Below are 22,314 nucleotides of genomic sequence, written 5' to 3'. Positions count from 1 at the left end.
TTTTTTGTGCAAATTAACAATTGATCTTTTAAAATCTAAACGCTATGTCTTACTACATCTATTAGAGTTAGATATTGTGTAAAAGTCTTATATTTAACAATAAATCATGTACAAGTACAAGTGCTTAACCGATAACTCGTTTATGTCCCACGCAACGTAAATTTTTTATGTAGACAGTATATGTAATTCTTAATTACTTCTAACCTTATTTTTTTGTCATCTTAATTTTATTAATAATCCCAAGAGAAGATATACAATACAAGAGGCCACGGACAATATCCCGTGGTCTAAATATAGAATAATAGTGAAAATAGAATAACATGCTACCAATTTTAAGTTCCAATTTGTTAAATGCATCCTTTTTAATTTATAACATTTTGCTACATTTATCTTGTCTTAGAAGTTAGAAGCTATAAGACAATATTTAACTCTTGCTATTTGAAAAACATCTAAACATATACACATGCTCCATATACTATAAGCTCTAACCTATTATACTATTTTCACTATAAAAATAGTGTAACTATATTCAAATTGAAATTTAATATACCAATAGAATTGGATTTTCAAAGTGTTTTTAGTAATTTATCGTACCTATTTTCTCTCATTCTTTGTTGAATACTTTTGTCTATTTGACTGTGTAATCCACACTTAAAATAATACTAACTAAAGCTATTTTTAAACGTTTAATCATTTTTGACCTACTATTATATTTTTACTCGAAAAATAGATTTAACTCTACTCAGAGTAAGATTTAAAATACGGGAAAATCACATTTTAAACCTTCAAAATGTCATTGGATAATACTTTAAACCTTCAAAAAATTTCACTAGCAATATAAATCATCAAATTAATTTTAGTAAGGCTCTAAACCTCTAAACTATGATTTTTGTTTACACCGCCCCACGAAACGACAGAACCGTAACGACCATCACGGAATAGATAACTGCCGTTAGTAGAACCGTTAACTTCCATCATTTTTTTTTATATAACCACTTGCCATAATGATTGTCTCACGTGTTTAAAATTCAAAATCCTCGTAATTTTTATTATGAATTTCGTTTCTGAAGGTCCGAATGGTGACTGCTTATTTGGTTGTGCGGAGAAAGCGGTTTTTGAGTGCGGTACGTATCAACTGCGGTATATGCGGTTTGCGGGACAAGTGCGGTTTATACAAAATAAGAGGTACATAATGATATTTGATTGGTGAAAAACTATTTGTGGTTCAGTATTAATTGTGTGAATGGTAAAAAAGGAAAAACGGTGCGGATTATATATTATAAATAAATTTATTAATAATTAGTATATTTGTATATTATTGTATGTTATGAACTATTTTAAATTAAATATTTAATAAACACTATCTGTAGTAAATATATGTATCTATTTAAAGATTAATGAAATATATATAACCTACTACTACTATAACAAATTTTTAAATTGCAAAACAAAATAAGAAATATTGAATCATATATTTAATTGTTATGAGTTTAAACTAAAAAAAATATCTCTTATAGATTTCATAAGAGTGTTAATATATTATATATAAGTATATTCTAATTAAATTATTGATACAAAAATAATTTAATTAAACTATTATTATTTGAACTAAAATTTATTTGAACAACAAGATAATAATAGTAGTAGTACCCATTAGTGTGGAAAAAAAAAATTGTAGTACCGATTAGGAAAAAAAAAACAGTACAGCTCACCTTAGTAAATGTTGCAAGCCTATAAACAAGGAAATATTTTTTTTTTTGGGGTCAATCGTGAGTGTTTTTTGGGAAGTGAGTTAAAATAGGGAAAGTGGGATAAATTTGTTGTGATTTTTGAGATATGCATATCCGTATATATAGCTTATTTAAATTAAAAAAAATCAAAAAAATAACTGTTGATTGCGGATTTGTAGTGGACCGCTACATATCAGACACTTCTAGTATAGAAAAGCGGCCCTGTGTTAATTGTGCCCCAAAATCCGCGATTTTTTTTTTTTTTTTTTAAAAAACGCAAATTTGTTTTAAATGTGTTGAATGGTGAATTTAGTATATTTAAAAAAAACACACTTTCAAAACCGCATTTAAATGGTTACCATTCATAGCCTAAATGTGTTGAATAGTGACTTTAGTATATTTAAAAAAAACGGACCTCCAAAACCGCATTTAAGTGGTTACCATTCATAGCCTGAGTTTGATGAACGAAAACAGAGTGTTAACTTTTACTATTTCCCGTAAACAAAAAAAATCCAAAAATATAGATAGATGATAATGTCAAATTGTCATACATGAATTCAAAAGCAAACAAAATCTCTATATAAGTAAAAGTAACCATAGTCATAATAGAGAGTGAATAAGGTAGTTACTGGTCACAAAAACATGGTGCCTATTGCTCAGATTCTGTGTTACGTTCTTCTTGAGGTTTTGGGTTTAGGTTAGACCTATCATAAACTCGGTCTCCAAACACCTCAAAAGGTCGATCCGTGAATGGACTCCAAAATGTTCCAACACCTTGTGGAATTTTACCAGTTTTTCTAATCTTCAATGGTCTCCCTCTTCTAGCTTTCTTCACATGTGGCTGCACTTGATTTGATAAGATTGAAGGCTGAGGAGCACTAGAAGTAACAAGAGTTTGTGGGCTTGATTCACCAACTTGTATAGAATGAGAACTACTTTCGGCTAAAAGAGTATTTCTTCTTTTTCTTGGCTTTGTGGGTGCCTTGGGATGACTCTGAAACATACCAAGCAAAGAATGATGACTCATAAGATATATCAATGAAAAATAATAATTAAATGTACCTCATCTATAAGCTTCCTCCCTTTACCTCTTCTCTCGTCATCCCATTGTTCCCATTCTTCATCTGACTCTAGTGGTGTATCTGGATATTCTGCTTCTTCCTCTACAACACACTCTTGCTCACTATCTTCATCTTCTCTTTGTTCTTCTTCTTGTTCTTCAAGATTTTTGTATGATTCTTTATCTGTTGTTGCTCTCAAACCTTCCTCAAATAGTGACTTAAACCTTTCATCTTCACCACCATCTCCAGCATCTAAAACCACATCATCTCCATCATCAACTATCTTAGTCACAGCTATCAAAGTTTTTTCTCTTCCACCAACCACATTCTCATTCATCACAGCCACACTCTCTTCTCCACCAGCCATATTTTCTTTGTCCCCATCATCATCTAATTCAGCCTCATATCCTTCAGCAGACACATTGTCAAATATTTCATCTTCAGATTCCAAGCCTTCTTCATCCTCTTTTGGCCTTATCAACTTCTTCATCAGCACTACTATAATCCTTATAATTTTTATCTTCTACCATGTGTTGATCTTTGCTACCTGGAGGATAAATAAATGAATCCTGCTCAAGAAAAATATCAAGCTCACCTGTTCTTTTTCCTAGATTACGAAGGTCAACCATATCAACGTCACTTGTGGGATCAAACAAATACTGTAAATCCTTCATCTCCTTCTTTCTCTCTTTGTACCAAATGAACCTAATCGGTTCTCTGTTTTTTGCCTCCGTAATACAGAAGTCGTCAAATTTCTTCCATAAAATCTCAGAAACTCTCCAATGAACTGTCTTAGAACCCATTTCTCCACTGTACGTATAATCTTCTCCTTCTCTGTTCACAGTTCCTCCAAAATGGATATTAAGTTTTATTGTGGTTTCACTGTCACTGTAGAAGAAAAGTTGAAATTAGAAACCCAAAACTGCATGTAATTAAAATTGAGAAATTTAGAAAAATAAACTTAAAATTCTTAGCAGCTTACGTACAAAGCTAATGTGAAAACAACCATCAACCAATCAGATTTTTCCAAACAAATGTGATTTTCTCTATAATCTTTTCACATACAAACATTGTCGAAAACTTAAGGGGAAAGGATGCTGGCAATCATAACACAAAAACTCCCCAATTTAATTTTGATTATGTGAATCGAAATTCAACACCCAATTAATATTTTAATCGAAACATTTGGTACCACAAAGAGACAAAACAAACTCGTTTGACCCCCGGAATGATTTTTTTAAAACAAAAACTATTGAATGAACAAACCTTTCAACTAATAATTCAAACTGGAGGAGAAGAAGCGACACTTACCCCATTCCGACTCGGAAGCTCCAAAATCTTCTCCGATTTTACTCAAATTCACGTTTTCACTTTTTTTTTTCTGGATTTTGATTTTGAACCCTAACTCGATTTGGGGGTTTTCTTAATAAACTATATACACAATATTCTTTTTTTTTTAAATACCCGTTCTATTTTTTTTTTTCTCAAAATATATTTATATTGATTTAAGACTGATCAATACACAATTCTTCATGGAGCCATAGAGGCTTGATTAAAAAGAGGAATCAATACATCCAAACTCTGCTAATAAATGAGCTGATTTATTACAGGATCTTCTTGTAAAAACAGAGGTAAAGAATTGGAATTTAGAAATCCATAATTTTAAATCAAGAAGAATGTTTATGAGCTGTTTGTGTCTCTTTCCACCATTGATGATGTTTATTAGAACTTCACAATCTCCTTCTATAATTATCGATGTGTATCTTCTGATCCAAGTCTGTTGTAAAGCTACAAGCATAGCTTTTGCTTCTGCCTCCAGTGGAGAGGAAGTATGTGGTAAACGAATTGCACCCCAAGCTAAAGCTGAACCTAAATTGTTTCGAATAATCCATCCGCCAGATGCTTCATGATTATGGTTGTTATATCTAGCATCAAAATTGCATTTCACATAGTCAGCTGTTGGCGGTGGTCTCCACTTATCAAGATTTGTTTCATCTCTTCTCTGATTCTGTTGTGTTATGCGATGCGTTAGTTCATAGAATTGTTTCTCATCTGATTTTGACCATAACTCAGTTTTTGATGGATCTCCCTAATGTTATTAAAAATCACATTATTCCTTGCTTTCCAAATTCTCCATAATAAACAAATGGGTAGCATTGATTCAGCATTTAAGATTGTTGTATTGAGAACTGAAGTAACAAGAGTTAAAATGTTCTCTTCCGCCTCATTTGCTAGATTTTCTATGTTAATATGAGGGGTACTTGAAAAGCGCCAGACCAGAAGTGCAAAAGGACATGTGAATAAAGCATGGTTGATCGTTTCCTCTGCTTGATGACATCTAGAACATAACGTATCCAAGTTCATACCACGGGACCGTAGCCGAGATAAGGTTGGAAGACTTCCTGAGATTATTCGCCAAAGAAAGTGTTTTAACTTTGGAATGATTGGTAATCTCCAGATTCTGTGTTTAAGATCAGGTGAACCATGCGGTATGTCCGGTGGGATATCACACGATAGAGGATCATGTGTTAACAGCCAGTAGCCTGATTTTACAGTGTAGTCACCCGAAGGACTGTAATTCCATATGATAGAATCTGGTTGATCAGTTTGTGAAAGAAACATTTTTTTGATTTCATCAATATCTTCTGGTCTGATTGTTGTTCCAAGTTTAACCATATCCCATGATCTTGCTTGTCCCGAAACTAACATGAGAGTATTTATAGTGTCGTTGTTTCCATCGTTGATAGCAGTGATTGGTCGTGGAGGATGTGAATCGAGAACATTGTCTATGCCTTATCTTATCGTTTTTCCATCACCAATGTTAAACCTTGATCCTTTTTTTATTAGAGAGATGCCAACTAAAATAGATGACCAGCCATAAGATTGATTTTTCCTTGGTTTAGCTTCTAACACTGTTGTGTCTCTATAATAGCGAGCCTTCATTATTTGTGCAAACAATGAGTTTGGATATTGAATTAGACGCCATGCTTGTTTAGCTAGAAGAGCATCGTTAAATTTTTCAAGATCCCGAAAGCCTAGTCCCCCCCTCTTTTTTTGAGAATTGCAGTTTTTTCCAAGCTATCCAGGGAATTCCTCTGTGCTGAGCATCTTTTTCCCACCAATATTTCATAAGTATAGATTCAATGTCTGTTATAACACCTTTAGGGAGTTTAAAGCAAGACATAGCATATACAAGCATAGCTAAAGCAACTGATTTGAGCATTATTTCTTTGCCTGCTGGGGATAGTTTCCTCGCACTCCAACTGGATGTTCTCTGTTTCACTTTTGTTATTATATACTCAAACATTTCTTTCTTTTTCTTGCCAAACTGCTCCGGTAAACCCAAATATTTTCCTCCACCTCCATGATTTGAGATATCTAGAATCGATTTTAACCTGTTTTACGTTGAACCATACACGCGTGTACCAAAAGTTATCATGGATTTGGCCGTGTTGATTTGTTGGCCGGAGTAGTATTCGTAAACATCAAAGACTTCTTTCAATGCTCTACAATTTTTACATTAGCATGGCAAAAGAAAAGGCAGTCATCTGCAAATTGGAGGTGAGTTATTCTAGGTGGATTATCTCCCACTTTAACACCTTTGATATCCTTATCCGCTACTCTTGATTGTATAAGGTGACTTAGTATGTCTGAGCATAATGTAAAAAGGTAAGGGGAAAGGGGGTCCCCTTGTCTAATGCCTCTTTCTGGTTTGATATGACCAAAAGGTGAACCATTGATCAGGACCGAGTAACTCACCGATTCTACAGTGGCCATGATCCATGTTATCTATTTCTCGCTAAAACCAAAGAGCTGAAGAGTTGATCTCAGGAAGTTCCATTCAACACGGTCATAAGCTTTGCTAACATCAGTTTTGACCGCCATATACGATTTAGACACTCTCTTTCGGGTTTTAAGAGAATGCATGACTTCGTGGGCTAACATGACATTATCTTGAATTAGTCGTCCCGAAATGAAAGCTGCTTGTGCATCAGATATTATCCCATTCAAGTGTTTTTTAAGCCGGCATACTAAGCACTATGCTATAGGTCGATAATCTGAAAATGTGATTGGATTGTCTATCTTTGCTATCAAACATATATTGGTATGGTTCAATCGTTGCGGCATTGATGTTGTGTCAAAGAATTGTTGTATTTCTTTTACAACATCCGTACCAACTATATCCCAGCATGTTCTATAAAAACGTGGTGTTATGCCATCGGGACCAGGAGCTCTGTCCTCACCTATTTGACACACTGCTTCATAGATTTCATGAGCATCGAAGGGTCGAGTAAAATCAGCATTCATATCCGAAGTAACTCTTGGTTGACGGTTCTATTAATAACAGACGGAAGTTAACGGTTCTACTAACGGCGGTTATCTATTCTATGATAGTCGTTCTGGTTCTGTCGTTTTGTGGGGCGGTGTAAACAAAAATCATAGTTTAGAGGTTTAGAGTGTTACTAAAATTATTTTGATGGTTTATATTGCTAGTGAAATTCTTTAAATGTTTAAAGTGCTATCCATTGAAAGTTTAAAATTTGATTTTCCAATACCACTAGAAATAGGTTTTCAAAGTGTTTTTAATAATTTCTTGGACCTATTTTCTCATATTTATTGTTGAATATTTTTGTCTACTTAACAATTTTGTACATAGACCGATAGACGAAATAAAACAAGTTGGCAAAAATCCAAATACATTTAAGAACTAATTACAAAATGACATAACACTAATGCACAACAAAATAAAGCGAAATGGAAAAGAAAACAAAATAAGTAAAAGACGAAAATGCTAAACAAATTGCAGAAAGGCCTCCCAAGTATCAGTTACAAATTCATCTTTTTGTCTTCATCATCCGATCAATAAGATTGACTTGCCACGTCATTTATCTACACACCTAAAAAATCTCCAAATATTCACAAAAAAAAAAAAAAAAAAAAAAANAAATCTGAGTCAAACTGGATCGAACTGCCACATCATCATAGACTCGGTTAACTCAACCGAGTGAGTTTTCTCGACTGAGTTTGGCGTACATCTTGGCTCTCAGTTCTTTTCCAGATTCCACAAACTCCATCGCCGGAGCTTCTTCTTCACGTTCACTCTCCCAGATCTCAAACTCCCTAATTCTCGGCCACGTCGGCGCCTGAATCGGACGCAAAGACGACGAAAAAGGTAACCTAACTCCAGATCTCATCGGCGAACTCCACGGACAACCTCCGTTCAACTGCATCTTCCTCATCGACGCAATGAGTTCACCGGTTCTCGGAGAAAGCGGCGGAGATTCCGACTGTGGAGAAACGAGGATCGAAGTCGGAGAAGTAGCTAATCCTGATTTCGAAGAGAAGAATCCAAGATCTGGATCTAAGGAACAAGGCAAAACACGTAACTGCTCCGTCGTATGAGCGAAGAAACAGATCCTTCTCCGGCAACTCGTTCCGTCTTTACACGGCTGAGTACGGTAACGAGAAGGATGAAGCCAACACTCGAAAACACCGTGAGCGAACTCACACGAGTCACCTCTCCTACAACTCCCTTTACGAAACTCAGGACAAGCGGTGCCGGAGTAATGAAACTTCCTCGGATCTCGCCGTCGTGCTTTCTCTCCGGGATGAGCGAACGGACACTCGGTCCAGTCATGAGATCCGCCTCTCGCGCATCGCCGGATCTTGAACTCGTACATGCGAAACTCGTCGGTGAGTGATGACTCGTCGGAATCGTTCGTTAACTCGTTTGACGGGAGGTAACGGTAGAGAGAAGAGAAGGAGTCGAGAAACGGTGACGGAGAGTGTGGGTGATCGTTAACGCCGTTAGAGAATGGTAAAGAGATTGTGCATGTTGGATCGTTGATTGAGTCCCATTGAGGGATATGGATGGTCGGATGTCGCCGCTTATTATTTTCTCCGATCATCATTTTTTTTTTTTTGTTGTTGTTGTTGTGAATTTGTTAGTGAGTGTAGAATGTGGGAGAAGTTTGTCTTTGTGTTATAAACTGCTTTGTTTTTTAACTATGGTTGGGTCAATCTTAACCGCAGTAAAGTTATGAAAATCTTGACCCTATCCACAAACCGTACGGTTATGACTATTAATAAACTCAGTGTGAAGATTACGACACGTGGAGAAATATGTGCTTATTATGTTCGTTTGTTACTTTATTTTTTGTTTACTCTTAAAATTATTATTTGATAGTTTTATAAGTCAGGTATCTAAACTAATACCACCTCCAACGCTATAAACAGATGAGTTTCTCAAAAAACTAAAAAAAAAAGATATTCTTTTAGTTATAACATTTTTTTTTTATTTTTTTTATTAACTAAATTACTAAACATGGATACTTGTTTTCATTTAGATACTTGTTTTCTCTCTTTCTTATGTTTTTTTATGTTCTTATTAATTTAGTTATGTTTAGATTCTTTTAAATATTTTTAAGTGGGAGGTGCTTTAATGATTTTAAGCAATTGCAATAGAATGTGAAACATATTGACGTCCTAAAACCCATCTACTCACTACTAAACGATGAGGTTCCACACTAATTATTATTTAAATTTTATTTGATATTAAAAATTTTATGGTTAACTTTACCTGAAAATGAAATATGTGTAGAATTTTGATAAATTTCGTAAATTATTTTAATGAAAAATTTAGCTGTAAAAAAAAGGGAATCAAGACGGCCAAGATCGAGTTCGGAGATTCTGGACCTCTGTCTCTAAAGTAGACGACGAAAATATACTTCAAAGGTTTAGAGATTCAGTCTCATCTATAGAATTATTAAGAGCAAGAGAAACCCGAATCAGACTCCAAGAAAAATCCACGACTGCGCCTGCTCCTGCTATTTCAAATGTGACAAGAAGCAGCACTTTCATAACATGTTTCTCCCGACGTGAATCTTTACAAACTTTTTCATCAATTTCATATTCATGAACAAGTTGATTGTAATTTGCCAAAAAAAAAACAAGTTAGATTGTTCATGTGAGAATAGTCTACCGTGAGTGGAGTGTCTATCAAAAAAATGCGAGGACATTATCAAAAATATCTTTAATAAAATTATGTAAAGCATATATTTATTTAATTATCCACAATATTGTACGGTTAAACTATTAATAAATTGAAATGTGCCATGTGGCAGAAATATCTACATATTATGTTTAAATGATACAACATTAATAAACAACAAAATAAACCAATAGCAAATAAAATACAATTAACATATTGGTTTAGGTCGAATCAGTTTTTTTTGGGTTTTTTTCTTGTAGTTTTTTTTTTCTTTTCTAAACTAATATTTCCGGCGTAGTTAGACTGAAACTCTATTTGGGACATTTTGTCTTGTCTGCAAATATTTGTCCTTTTGTTACTGTAATCAGTCGTTGTGTTCTGTGTGGTTAGCTTTGTAACGAATCACTTTCGTGTGGCATACTATTCATTTACCCAAAACTAATCCTAAAAATATATTGCAAATTAGACAAGGATAATGACTTTGCTCGGATCGGAAAGCCAACAAGCAACTCGGACAACGTTTGAATATTTTAAATAATGTTTGGTCCATGTTCTAATATCGAAAGGGTTCCATTGCTTCGAGATCCACTTGATTGTTACTCTTCCATTTGTTTTTTTTTTTTTATTGTTCGAGCAAAGGTTATCCATTGAACTTATCTATCCCACGTGGAATGCTTCACAAAATTAGGATACATAGGGTTCTGGGAACAAATAAAAAAAATGCAATGTATGACCATATAATCAGATAGGGTTCTGGGAACAAATCATCTAAATCTCACCAAACTTTTATTAAAGGATAACTTTTGGTTCGTGGCTATTAAATAATAATTAAGTCTGAATTTATCAACTTTTGCTTCACTCACAAGGGTCTGATCATGGATAAGCAATGATTATCACAAGCTATCATAAAGACTAAAAGAAGTATCAAGTATATATATGAATCTTAGGGCATTTACAACTGGAGAACTCTTCCAGTTACTTAAAAAAAAAATATATATTTTATTTAGTAATTAATAAAGAATTGATAGGTGTAGGATTATTTTAAGTAACGTTTCTTATGTAAGGAATTTGAGAACCGTTTTTCCTGCTTCTCTCTCTTTTATATTATTTTATTATTTTTTAATAAAAAATTTTTGTGTGAATAACTGGGTGAGTAACACCACTGTAAATGGTTTTATGATCGTTCTCAGTTCTTTTATCCATAAACTATTAATAAAACTAAAAAAAGTCACGAGATGATTGATCGATCATGAAAGAAATTCTTTTAAACGATTCTGGAAGTTTAAAGGCTGCGGTATGATATATGGTCTAACCCAAAAATTAATAACTTGTAGAGATTCAAAGGATTTTAAAAGAAACATAAAATCCTATTTTGTAAGTAACAAATTTGGACAACGATTATAAAACCAACTTCTAGTGAAATTACTACTCTCTATACCTTAAAATTGATGTTTGATTTACACAAATTAATAATTAATGATTATTAACTTTAAATACATTATTGTTTTTTTTTATAAAAAATATTATATAACTATATATACCAATGATTATTCAGATTTTCAAAATTCTTAATGATTATTTCTTGAAGTTTACAAAAATTTAATATTAATAAACTAAAAATGGTTGAAAATCAATTTTTGTGGAACATAAAAATATCACAAAACATCAAATTTTAAGGGACAGAGTGAGTTAATGGGACTATATTATTATAACTTATATTGTATTCACTAAAAAAAAGAAAAAAAAATAACATATATTGTATTATAATAATAATATGTATTTCCATTTGTATTATTAGATTGTATATGAAATTCAAAGACGGTAAATTAATGTAAAAGATAGCAAGAAACGAATGCAATTGTTCAAATTGAACAGTTCAATAATGAAAAAAGAAATAAGAAGTGTTTACATCGTAGTAGATAGTTGATTAGTTACGTTGTCATATATAAAAAGTGACCAAATCACACTATGCAACATGTGAAAATCGAGACCAATCACTATGCAACACACAGCTAAGAATCATATGCGAATGGTCACGTGGTTGGCACAACTACAAGAAGTAATGAATCGGTAAAACCCAAAATACGCATCAGCCGAGTGATCTCCAAGATTAGATTGACAAAGCGGTAAAACCCAAAATAAAACATAAATAATCGTCAATATATGATTTCGTTCCAAAGTAGAACTGTTCTGAAATATATTGCATTGTACCCAAGACAAGCAGTGAATATTGTCCTCCTCCTGAGTCCTCAGCGTGGTGAACAATTTTGTTGCAAGCTTATCTATGCTCATAAAAGGTCCTTAATTACAAGATATGTAGTAATAATTCATTGGATATGTGCAAAGAGAGAAAAGCTTAAACGAAGAACCAAGAGCAAAAAAGTGTTTGATTGACATTTCATAAAGAAGAGTATTTGTCCCAAAAAAAGAGATCAGATATATATATATATATATATATATATATATATATGTGTGTTTGTGTACGTACTTCACTTGTTTAAAGATCCTAAACATACAGGTTTCATTTTAGGCTGATCGCATACAATGGACTCGTCTATAAGGATGGTCTATTGAACCCAAAAGCATCACGCCTTGTGGAAGCATGCATATGCAAAGGTGTGGTTTGCGCATCTGAGTCCTGCAGTGGTTCATGAACATACTAGAGGCAACATTCGTAATTTTGGAAAACATGAAGACGACATCTAGGTAGCTATCGTTTAAATGCCGAATAATTTACTGATGAGAAACTATTGAACCAAGAAAATGTGTCAACTACGACGAGTGAAGAAAATTACTTACATGAGCATATATTGAATCATTGATGACCCGAGTACACACACAAATCACAAACCGTACAATACAATCATCCCTTTTAACTCCAATATTAGCGACACAAGCTAAGTGTGGTTAGCATATACTATCATCAATAGTGTAATCGAGCAGGCCACAAATTTAGAGTATTACATTATTTGATTTCAATAACATGTGAAACATTCAGTCTAAACTAAACACAAGTTACGCAAGGATAGAAACTTATTCCGTTATATGAAATATTATATTATTTTAATTTTTGACTATTACGTACACTATTTGATTTCAATAACATATGAAATATTCAGTCTAAACACAAGTTACGTAAGGATAGAAACTTATTCCGTTAGATGAATTTTTTTTTAAAAATTATTGGAAGAGATGTAACCAAATATATATGCTCAACAAAGAACCTCAAAACTGTAATATAATGAGAATAACACCGATCAGCCAATTAAAGATAGATTACGTCACAAAAAATAAAATTATATGGAATAGGGAAGAACATTTCACATTACATTATCTTTTCAAAAAAACGCCACGAACAGTGCAAAAAAAAAAAAACATACGTAGGGTGATCATAAAACATAATATAAAATCAAGATTCATATCATATTATCATTATACAACTCTAATGATTAGTTGTTGTGGTTTGGTGTGTTTGCGGATGCGCAAAATGTCCCAACTCTTTCGCTTTCTCCGTTATCCTCATTCTCGCATAATCCACTTTATCCGCTCCCACGGGGTGTTTTCCGGTAACATACCTATAGATCCACGTCAAAGCCGTCGCTGCTGCCACCCCACAACCACCTGAGAATAAGAATCCCACCGTCAAAAGCCCCATCGTTATCACTGCGGGCACCAACACCGGGCTGAACAGAACCATCAGCGGCGTCGCTACGATCAAACCGATCACGGTTCCGGTTAGTGTCAGTCCCGAGAGCACCAGAAGTGAAAGGCCGATCGTCGCTGCCGTTAGAATTCTCACTATTTGCCTTGTCGATGGTGATGAGTCGTGGAGACTCTTCATTATTGGTTGTTGTTGCGTCTGCTGATGGTGATGTTGATGATGATCAGCCATTTTTCTTTTTTCTTTTGTTCTCTGAGTCTTCTAAAGAAATTGTGAATTGTATAGAGTTATGTTTTGTGTTTGTATCTTTGTGATTTGTGGTGTAACGAATTATAAGGGAGAAGCGAAACAAGAAACGTGGCGAACGATGAGGCAATAGAGAAGAGTGTTACGCGGGCGTGTCAGCTCTGCATGGAGCTACTTCGGGGAGGTATTGACACGTGCTTGTTCATTTTCGAATTAAATCTCAATCGTCTATGATCTTGAACCGTATTGGGCTAAATATCTGGGCTTCTGGTGATTGCATTATCATTGTGATTGTGAAGTTGGAATAGTTTTATCCTGAAAGTGTCAAAATAGGGGTTGGATTTGAAAAGAAAAAAATATAATAATAAAGGTGTTATCTTCGTGTTTGGTTTGGTTTCGATCCGGTTAATTAATTTTTATAATTCTAGACTTCTAGTCAAATTCAATTGAAAGTAGTTTTGTTTGAGTTGTGTTTGGTTCTGTCTAACTTCGTTTGCTTTAAAAAGTTTGTTTGGATTGTAGTTCGGTTTATAAGAAGAAGAAAAAAGAAAAAGTTTAGGAAGACACAAAACTAAACAATTAGAAAGTTAAAGTAGAATGTATGCAAATATTCCCAAGTCTTCTTCTAATATTTAAAAACGTAAAAAAATTTCTTTTTGAAATTTTCATGTATTTCTACTAAATTCTAAAATCTTCACAAAATTTTATAAACATACAATATAACCCAAAATATAAAGAGAATTTTAGAAAATTGGAAATTATCTTGACACAATTGGCAACGTAACAAACGCAGAAGAAGCAACAACAAAGATCTTTGTGTATATTAAATTATTAATTAGTAGTACTCCTGGTCTGCGTTCATATGGTTTTCATTTCCTATAATATGTCGTATAACAAACACTTCAGCTAAATTACAGTGTCTAACCGTTTCATACTAATTATATTTTGAAATATTATTATTATTATTTTTTTTTTTAAATAATATAATTTAGCTGCAGGATGAGAAGGTCAGCCTGCTAAACTATGGGCTTAAAATATGGGCCTGTAGTAGAAATTTTGAAAAAAGAAAAAAAAAACTTCGATGCAGATATATCAACACGTGGCAGACTCTGGATTCGACCGTTGCTGCTTTGCTGGTTTACGTTTTGTATTGTCTCTGCCCCCTTTTCAAAATTTCTCCATTGGATCCGAAATCTCTCCTTTGTATAATTGCTCTCTCTCTCTCTCTTCTCTCTTCTCTTCATATTCTCTCTCGCTATCTTGGCTCAATCGATCTCTCTCCATGGGGATTTCTACAGACACGCAGCAAAACGTAAGAAAAATTTACTTGTTCTTGACCTCATGATTCCTTTTTCTTTTCTTTTTTTTGGTTCTTTTGCCGAATATGTTTCAACTTTAGGGTTTTGTTCTTTATCTATCTCTCGTGTTGCCTCCTTGTTCGTTTGTGTTTGGGATTATCGATTGGGTTGTTTGATTTTTTCAGAAATAATCTTTGTTTCTTTTGAATTTCGATCTTCTCTGTTTAATTTGTGAAAAGAAATTGTTTGGGAGATTTCGAGAAATTTCAATTCATGGTTGTGGAATTAGTGTTGTTTTATATTGAGATCTTAGATTTATTGACAAATCCGAGGATTAGGGATTTTTGCTTTCTGATAATTATTGGATTTGGAAGGGTAGAGATCTTCGTTTCTGGAAATTTCAATTTCTAGTGTTCTGTTTTAGGGTTAACAAAAGAATTGGGTTGTGAAAACTTGGTTCTAATTTAATGGTATCTTATGATTACTAAAGTGTTTTCTGAGAGTGGAATTGGATTGTATCTTTGTGATTATTGTGTCAGGAGGCATTAGAGGCTGCACAAAAGAGATGGACTACAAGCGATTTCGACGTTGGGAAGCCTCTTGGTAGAGGGAAGTTTGGCCATGTTTATATAGCAAGAGAGAAGCGGGTTAGTGTTTGTGTCTCTTTTTACAATCAATGTTTTGTTGTTTTTGAGTTATTCACAGAAAGATTTGTTTGGAGATGATGTCTTTCTTCTTATATGCATATATTTGAAACAGAGCAATCACATTGTGGCTTTAAAGGTTCTTTTTAAGACGCAGCTTCAACAGTCACAAGTTGAGCACCAGCTTCGTAGGGAGGTTGAGATTCAGTCTCATCTTAGGCATCCCAATATTCTAAGGCTCTATGGTTACTTCTACGATCAGGTGTTGTGTTGTGAGAATTTTAAGATTCTTCTTGTTTACATTACAATGTTTGTCTCTGTGATAATAACAGTTTCTCGAGTACCTTCTGTTGCAGAAAAGAGTTTACTTGATTTTAGAGTATGCCGCTAGAGGTGAGCTTTACAAGGAGCTTCAAAAATGCAAGTTCTTCAGCGAACGTCGAGCAGCAACTGTGAGTCCTAGTGATATTTACCTTACCCTTGCCTCTGAATCTCTGTAGTCTTTTCTATTTACACTTCTTGTAGACTAGTACGAGCTCATACCCTTTAATTTTGTTGTGGCAGTATGTTGCGTCATTGGCAAGAGCCCTCATTTATTGCCATGGAAAGCACGTAATACACAGAGATATAAAACCAGAAAATCTCTTGATTGGTGCTCAGGTAACACATCTTTGCTGCTTCTTATTTTCCATCAATGCCATTTGATTGAAGTTAGCTTAACTATTTATGTATTCATGGATATATATACTATCAGGGTGAGCTCAAGATTGCAGATTTTGGATGGTCAGTTCATACATTCAACCGTAGAAGGACTATGTGTGGGACTTTGGATTACCTTCCACCTGAGATGGGTTTGTAAAACCTCTCCAGTGTGTTTTTAAATCAGAGACGTCTGCTCCCAGCTAACTGACTCTTTTTTGCTTTTGGAGTTACAGTGGAAAGTGTGGAACACGATGCAAGTGTCGATATATGGAGTCTAGGAATTCTCTGCTATGAATTTCTTTACGGTGTTCCTCCTTTTGAGGCCAGGGAACATTCAGAGACATACAAAAGGTAACAGTCTGTTCTTTAAAGTTTAGGATAGGATTAGTATGATGTTGTGGTAACGTACATTAAAGAATTTTTTTCTTGTTCTACAAATGCTGCAGGATTGTTCAAGTGGATCTCAAGTTCCCTTCCAAACCTATTGTGTCTTCATCTGCAAAAGACCTGATTAGCCAGGTTCCTACTCTCTCATACCTTGTAAATCTCTCTTAAGCTTTTGTGCATTTGAAGAGTGAATTCTGATTTTCGCACTTTCTGACCATACAGATGCTGGTTAAGGAGTCTACTCAACGTTTGGCCTTGCACAAGCTTCTTGAGCACCCATGGATTGTGCAAAACGCAGATCCGTCAGGCCTCTACAGAGGCTGAAGCTTCATGCTCTTCCATGCAGATAAAGAAAAGACTGCATTCTTGGTCCCCTATTACTATAAATGATCTGACCAATTCAGAGTCTTTATAGAATCTAGCTGTGTTGCAAAGTATTTGTACTATTTTTGTCAACAAAGTTTATAGCAACAATATTCGTGTAACTTGACACCAATTAGGTTCGATCTTACATCACATTTAAAGAAACCTTTTGGAATGGTTTTAAACTTACACCAGTTTTTGTGCATTGGTCGTGGCACTAATTTTAGTTTTAGAACTTGTCCACCAATTGGTCAGATTACACACTGTATATTTTAAGCCACTCCAAGAACCAACAGCCATTTCTTCGTAAATTTTTTCGGACCCTAGCAGCAAAGGCTACTTCTTGTTATCATGGACGCGAGGACAATTTTACGAGGTTTATGTTAACTGATGTCACTGCAGCTATATGAGCCACTCCAATTGGTCAGATTACACACTGTATATTTTAAGCCACTCCAACAACCAACAGCTATTTCTTCGTAAATTTTTTCGGAGCCTAGCAGCAAAGGCTACTTCTTGTTATCATGGAAGCGAGGACAATTTTACGAGGTTTATGTTAACTGATGTCACTGCAGCTATATGAGGTCAAATTGTACAAATACTGCAGGTACTGGCAAACGAATGAAAGAAATGCTTGAACAGAGCAACAAGAGACACTCTCCAATGAATCATTTTCCTTCAAAAGGTGGGTAAATGAGACAAGAATGAACATTTTCATCTATAAGACAAAGAAGAAGAATAATGCCTACTTAACCTCAAAAATTTAGTTTTGTGTATCTTGTAATTAAATATGGTGGTAAAATCTCAAAAGGCGTAGCGGTAGATGGCATCCGCAACACCGTCTTGGTCGTTGCTCACACCTATCACATCAGCCACGGCCTTTGTCTTTTCTGCACCATTGCTCATAGCAACTCCCAACGAGGCCAGTTCCAGCATCTCTATGTCATTTTCTCCATCCCCAATTGCCATTATCTGATTAAAAAAAAGTCCGGTTTGCTTCATCAATTATCTTAGCTTTGAACAAAACAAGCAAATCAACTTTTGGAGCATGAGTTCAGGGGTGGACAATTCAATTTTATTTTATTTTATTTTTGACTTCCATACCTACGTCTACTTGAGTTTCTTTAAATGTCGTAAAAAGATGCTAGATTATTACCTCATCTGGTGAAACACCCAAATGATTGAGTAACATTTTTACACCGTTCCCTTTGGAGGTTCCTGGTGGGACGATTTCTAGCATGTCTGATTGAGCTTGAACAACATTAGCACGGTCTCCTGTAGCTTCTGACCAATACGGACGGATAACAGATGAGACTCCCTCGGTTGTGTCCATAAATATCACTTTCTTCGGATATACAAGAGAACCAAAACATCAGTACTCTGGCTTATACAGATGTAAGAAAGCAAAACCTAAGTTCTGACTCCAGGAATTACCTGAATGTCTGATTCAGCGATAAGTTGATCAACGGACGACATGATTTCAGCCTGTTAGCACATAATATGTATAGATTTTATGCAAGAAGCTGAAAAAAAATAAAACTATAAGGGGAGAGAGAGTAACAGTTTCATTAACCTACCTTTGGCTCATTGTAGATTGTGTGAAGAGAGTCGACAAGAGGGTGGTCAAACAATGTCAAGCAGCGATCCTGGCTGAATGCAATGAGAGGAATTCGATGCTCCAAAGAATAAAGACACATCTGCATATTGCTAATAAAAATTAGTATGTATGAAATAGAATTCCTAGAACCCAGTTATTCAATCACGATGCACATAGATAATAAATTCAAGAATATCATAGCTCGTTAACTTGTTTTTTTTGTTTCTTTACATAGTAGAGAACTACGATGCAAAGAGACTGGGTTCTAGAATTAAAATGCATGTAGTGAACTAAGCCAAGGCATGAGATTTAAGTCTGTGCTGGTAGTTGTAGTCAAAATCTAAATGGATTTACCTCTCTGCAGACATCTCGGTCTAAGTTTCCTCTATACACTTCTTTTCCCTGTCTACCATAGACAAGTAAACCCTGTAATTAAACAGATATTAGTGAGACTACATCGATATTGGTGCACCTCACCAGTTCCCAGATGTTAGAGAAAGTAGGAAACCTGAACGAAAACGCCTGGAGAGGACTCTGAGACAATGCCATCTGATCCAGTTAGATCAGCGGTTTTCAAGATTCTGATCGCACCTGGGCGGGACTGTGATAAATAGATAAGTTTAGGAACAGATCCCATCTCCAAAACATTTCAAAGAAAGACAAATAACAGAATATAAGGGAAGATATAGTTGGACAGATCAAAGAACAGTCCAATCATGAAGTCATAGTAAAACTGCTGTCTTCTCACCTTCCCTGTAGCTATGACGACTTTAAGTCCCCTCCGCAAGGCTTCTTTTAAAGCTTCTGAATTTGCCTCCGAAATCTGACTTTTACTGTTAAGCAGTGTGCCTAGTAGCGTTCACATCAAAATCCCATTAGAAAGAATAGAAAACTGAAAGCAACAACTATACATTGTTGAATATGTAAGCAGTAAGCATACCATCCATATCACAGAATATATAGGAGAACTTTGGTTTGTACAATCTTAGGCCATCCCCTTCCTTCCTGTCTTTTAACAGTAGTCTGTAAGTTTATCTTAGAAGAACAAGAAGATAGTATATATCTAGTATCCCCATTGAAGAGGGGGTAAGTGTTGATAACAAGTAAACACAAGAATAATACCATCTGATTTCTCCGGCTGAGGTTTAGCTGTTTTTTCAATGTCATATGCACTCTGAATGAGTCCTTTTCCTTTCCAGCCAAGGCTCTTGAGCAACAACTCCTCCTCCTCCTCCATTTCTTTCTCAGCCTCGTCGCTGACCTCATGATCAAAGCCCAGCAGATGTAGCAACCCATGGATCTTAAAAAAAAAAACATTAAGGTATCAGCAAATAAAGGTGTGGACACAAATCATACTAAACCATTGTCTCATTAGAAACGGGCAAGATTGGCTACTGTCCTTTTTATATCTTCTAAAATTACATGGTTTAATGGAATAAAAAAGAGCAAGAACTATACTTCTAAGCACAAAAACACCAAGGTAACCAAACAAAAATCCTAGTAGTTCTAATCTACACAGGGAAAAAATCCCAAAACCCCCCTAAAAAAAAAATCAGCATTTTACTCAACAGTAAGTCAGTAACAGGTTTTCTAACTCCACAACTAATTAACCTACCATAAGAATGCGTATCTCATCAAGAAGACTGTGCCCTCTCTCTGCAGCCTGCCTTGCAGCTGTCTCAACAGAAATGACGATATCTCCCATCATAAGCTACACGAAGAATGACCATAATTAGTAACCATACTGTTAAAACCAAAGAGTGAATAAAAAAAACAACTCTTACCACTGGAAGCTTCAGCTCAGGGACATGTTGTGACATAGAAAGCACATCCGTGGCATGATCTTCACCCCTCCACTCTTTGTTAAGTTTACAAATGAAGTCATCATTGCAAAGCATAACAGATAAATCGACAGTTTCATACCCACCAAGATCTTCTAAATCAGTTTCCCTTGTTTTATACTTGGAATCTTTCAAACCATTGAAAGCCAACTTCATTGCCATGGGTACATTGAGACGAAGCATTTCCGCAATATTCTACATTGATTAAAAAATTGATAAAAGGATCCAAAAGCTAATTTGAACAAACCAGAGGCTTATTATAATAAATCCAAATTGAACGAACCTGAATCTCAATATCATCAGGAAGCTGTTCCTCGATGCAGATACTAACACTAAGCTCCAATTCCTGTTTCTTCTTAGGAGCTCTCCTCCTCATCTTCCTATACTCTCTTCTCTCCGCGAATACCCGACCTGCTGGCTTCGGAATCTTCGTCCAGTCTCCTCCAGTGCTGCGTAAAGCGTGGAATCTCCGACGGAACATCGGAGAAATCTCCGAAGAAGAAACATCGAGACGGTTCACAAGAGCAGTTCTCGGGGAGGAAGAGCGTAAGAAGATGGGTTGGAGGAGAAGGAGAGTGGCGCGTGACATTCCACGCGCTTCTGCGGAGCAGAGACGGTTATAGCGGAGGATTGGGCATACACGAGAGAGCATTGGAGACGAAGGCGAAAAGGAAGAAGAAGGCGTTTTTGGAATTGTTCTGCTTAAAGGGAGGTTTTTTTGGAGTAAACATCTCAACACTCCCTCTTACACTAAAACAAATATCTTATTTCCCACTCTATTCTTCATAGCCTCACCGTTTCTAATAAGAGGTGGTGAAACGATTTTAGCCTTACAATTTAATTGATTTAGATTAATTTTTTTTGAAAAAAAAAATGAACCCATCTCTCTTTCGACCCGAAAGAAACCCGACGTGTAAGTTCCTCTCATCCCAGCCGCCGCCGATTCTTCCGACGTCGGAGCTCCTGTTGTCGTTATTAACCAACTCGAGTTGAATCAAGTTGTTCGTCGGAGCTCTCTTTCAACCCGAGAAACCCAACCTGGTTACTCACCTCTCAACCCAGCCGCCAACGATTCTTCCGTCGTCGGAGCTCCTACTGCTGTCGTTCTTCACCAACTCGACTTGAATCAAGTTGTTCTTCAAAATGCAGGTGCGTTACTTCTCATTAGAGTAGCTTTTTGTTGAATTTGTTTTTGATTTGTAAATTCAGAAATTCAATTGGATTTAGATCGAAGAAAGCTTAGCACATTGGGTGTTTTACAAAAGTTTATTGGTCATTGAGCTATCTATTAGATAAAAAATGGATTTGGCTTTCGATTAGAACTCGTTTACCATTCAAGTCGATTTTGATAGGAGAGAGAGAATGTGGTGAAACTGGTAATACTGGTATATTTAGTAAAACTAGTAAAACTAGTAGTAGTACTAATTATGATTTTTTTATATTGGTTGGTTTGGCAGGATACAATATGCGAGAACGTCAGCCTACATTTTAAATTTGAAGGATGCATGTATAGTATAATGTTCAAGAGGAATATAACATTGTTGATGTTAAAAGCAAGGATACAAAGGAAGATTGGGTTTGTTGAAAGTAACGTTCAGTTGCAGCTGAGCTACAAGCCACTACTGGTAGAAACAGTTGAGCATTGTGAGCTTAATGATGATGAGGATGTTAATGTTTATCTAGACTCTGTTAATTATGAGAAGCGAAGATGTATGTTGTTTGTGAATGTCATCCCTTCTGAGCCTCAGCCTGAGCAAGTTCCCATAGCGCCCACAGTGCCCACAATGCCCATA

General features: G+C 35.3%; 4 protein-coding genes across 4 annotated transcripts; 1 reads left to right on the top strand and 3 right to left on the bottom strand.

The window, feature by feature from the left end:
- Positions 7,454-8,762, bottom strand: LOC104752227 (zinc finger CCCH domain-containing protein 23-like). The gene has a single exon (XM_010474315.2). It carries the CDS (start codon positions 8,701-8,703, stop codon positions 7,789-7,791), a length of 915 nt encoding a protein of 304 aa, XP_010472617.1. The 5' UTR covers positions 8,704-8,762; the 3' UTR covers positions 7,454-7,788.
- Positions 13,064-13,764, bottom strand: LOC104752226 (oleosin 14.9 kDa-like). Its single transcript, XM_010474314.2, has one exon. The coding sequence runs from the start codon at positions 13,672-13,674 to the stop codon at positions 13,225-13,227; it is 450 nt and encodes a 149-aa protein (XP_010472616.1). The 5' UTR covers positions 13,675-13,764; the 3' UTR covers positions 13,064-13,224.
- LOC104752225 (serine/threonine-protein kinase Aurora-2) lies at positions 14,771-17,278 on the top strand. Its single transcript, XM_010474313.2, has 9 exons — positions 14,771-15,001; positions 15,527-15,634; positions 15,747-15,893; positions 15,988-16,083; positions 16,196-16,291; positions 16,386-16,482; positions 16,567-16,684; positions 16,780-16,852; positions 16,943-17,278. The coding sequence occupies exons 1-9, from the start codon at positions 14,771-14,773 to the stop codon at positions 17,042-17,044; spliced, it is 1,068 nt and encodes a 355-aa protein (XP_010472615.2). The 3' UTR covers positions 17,045-17,278.
- On the bottom strand, positions 17,706-21,254 carry LOC109124622. Its single transcript, XM_010474312.2, has 12 exons — positions 20,805-21,254; positions 20,465-20,716; positions 20,296-20,391; positions 19,803-19,980; positions 19,621-19,689; positions 19,429-19,529; positions 19,189-19,281; positions 19,035-19,106; positions 18,661-18,780; positions 18,518-18,568; positions 18,240-18,428; positions 17,706-18,055 (listed from the first exon to the last, which is right to left on the bottom strand). Exons 1-12 carry the CDS (start codon positions 21,171-21,173, stop codon positions 17,888-17,890), a joined length of 1,758 nt encoding a protein of 585 aa, XP_010472614.1. The 5' UTR covers positions 21,174-21,254; the 3' UTR covers positions 17,706-17,887.

This window comes from Camelina sativa, chromosome 16, assembly GCF_000633955.1.
Source record: "Camelina sativa cultivar DH55 chromosome 16, Cs, whole genome shotgun sequence".
NCBI lineage: Eukaryota > Viridiplantae > Streptophyta > Magnoliopsida > Brassicales > Brassicaceae > Camelina > Camelina sativa.
The sequence above is the reverse complement of the archived record's forward strand: the minus strand, read 5'-3'. Positions and strand labels throughout refer to the sequence as shown.

What these genes read in the sequence shown, in the direction of transcription:
- LOC109124622 (XM_010474312.2), bottom strand. Translation starts at nt 21,173, where the DNA reads ATGCTCTCTCGTGTATGCCCAATCCTCCGCTATAACCGTCTCTGCTCC. An exon ending in CAATCTACAATGAGCCAAAG is followed by an intron (nt 18,569 to 18,660) that starts GTAGGTTAATGA and finishes ATGTGCTAACAG; the next exon opens with GCTGAAATCATGTCGTCCGT. An exon ending in TCGCTGAATCAGACATTCAG is followed by an intron (nt 18,429 to 18,517) that starts GTAATTCCTGGA and finishes GTATATCCGAAG; the next exon opens with AAAGTGATATTTATGGACAC.
- LOC104752227 (XM_010474315.2), bottom strand. Translation starts at nt 8,703, where the DNA reads ATGATGATCGGAGAAAATAATAAGCGGCGACATCCGACCATCCATATC.
- LOC104752225 (XM_010474313.2), top strand. Translation starts at nt 14,771, where the DNA reads ATGCAGATATATCAACACGTGGCAGACTCTGGATTCGACCGTTGCTGC. An exon ending in GCGAACGTCGAGCAGCAACT is followed by an intron (nt 16,084 to 16,195) that starts GTGAGTCCTAGT and finishes TTGTTGTGGCAG; the next exon opens with TATGTTGCGTCATTGGCAAG. An exon ending in CATTCAGAGACATACAAAAG is followed by an intron (nt 16,685 to 16,779) that starts GTAACAGTCTGT and finishes CAAATGCTGCAG; the next exon opens with GATTGTTCAAGTGGATCTCA.
- LOC104752226 (XM_010474314.2), bottom strand. Translation starts at nt 13,674, where the DNA reads ATGGCTGATCATCATCAACATCACCATCAGCAGACGCAACAACAACCA.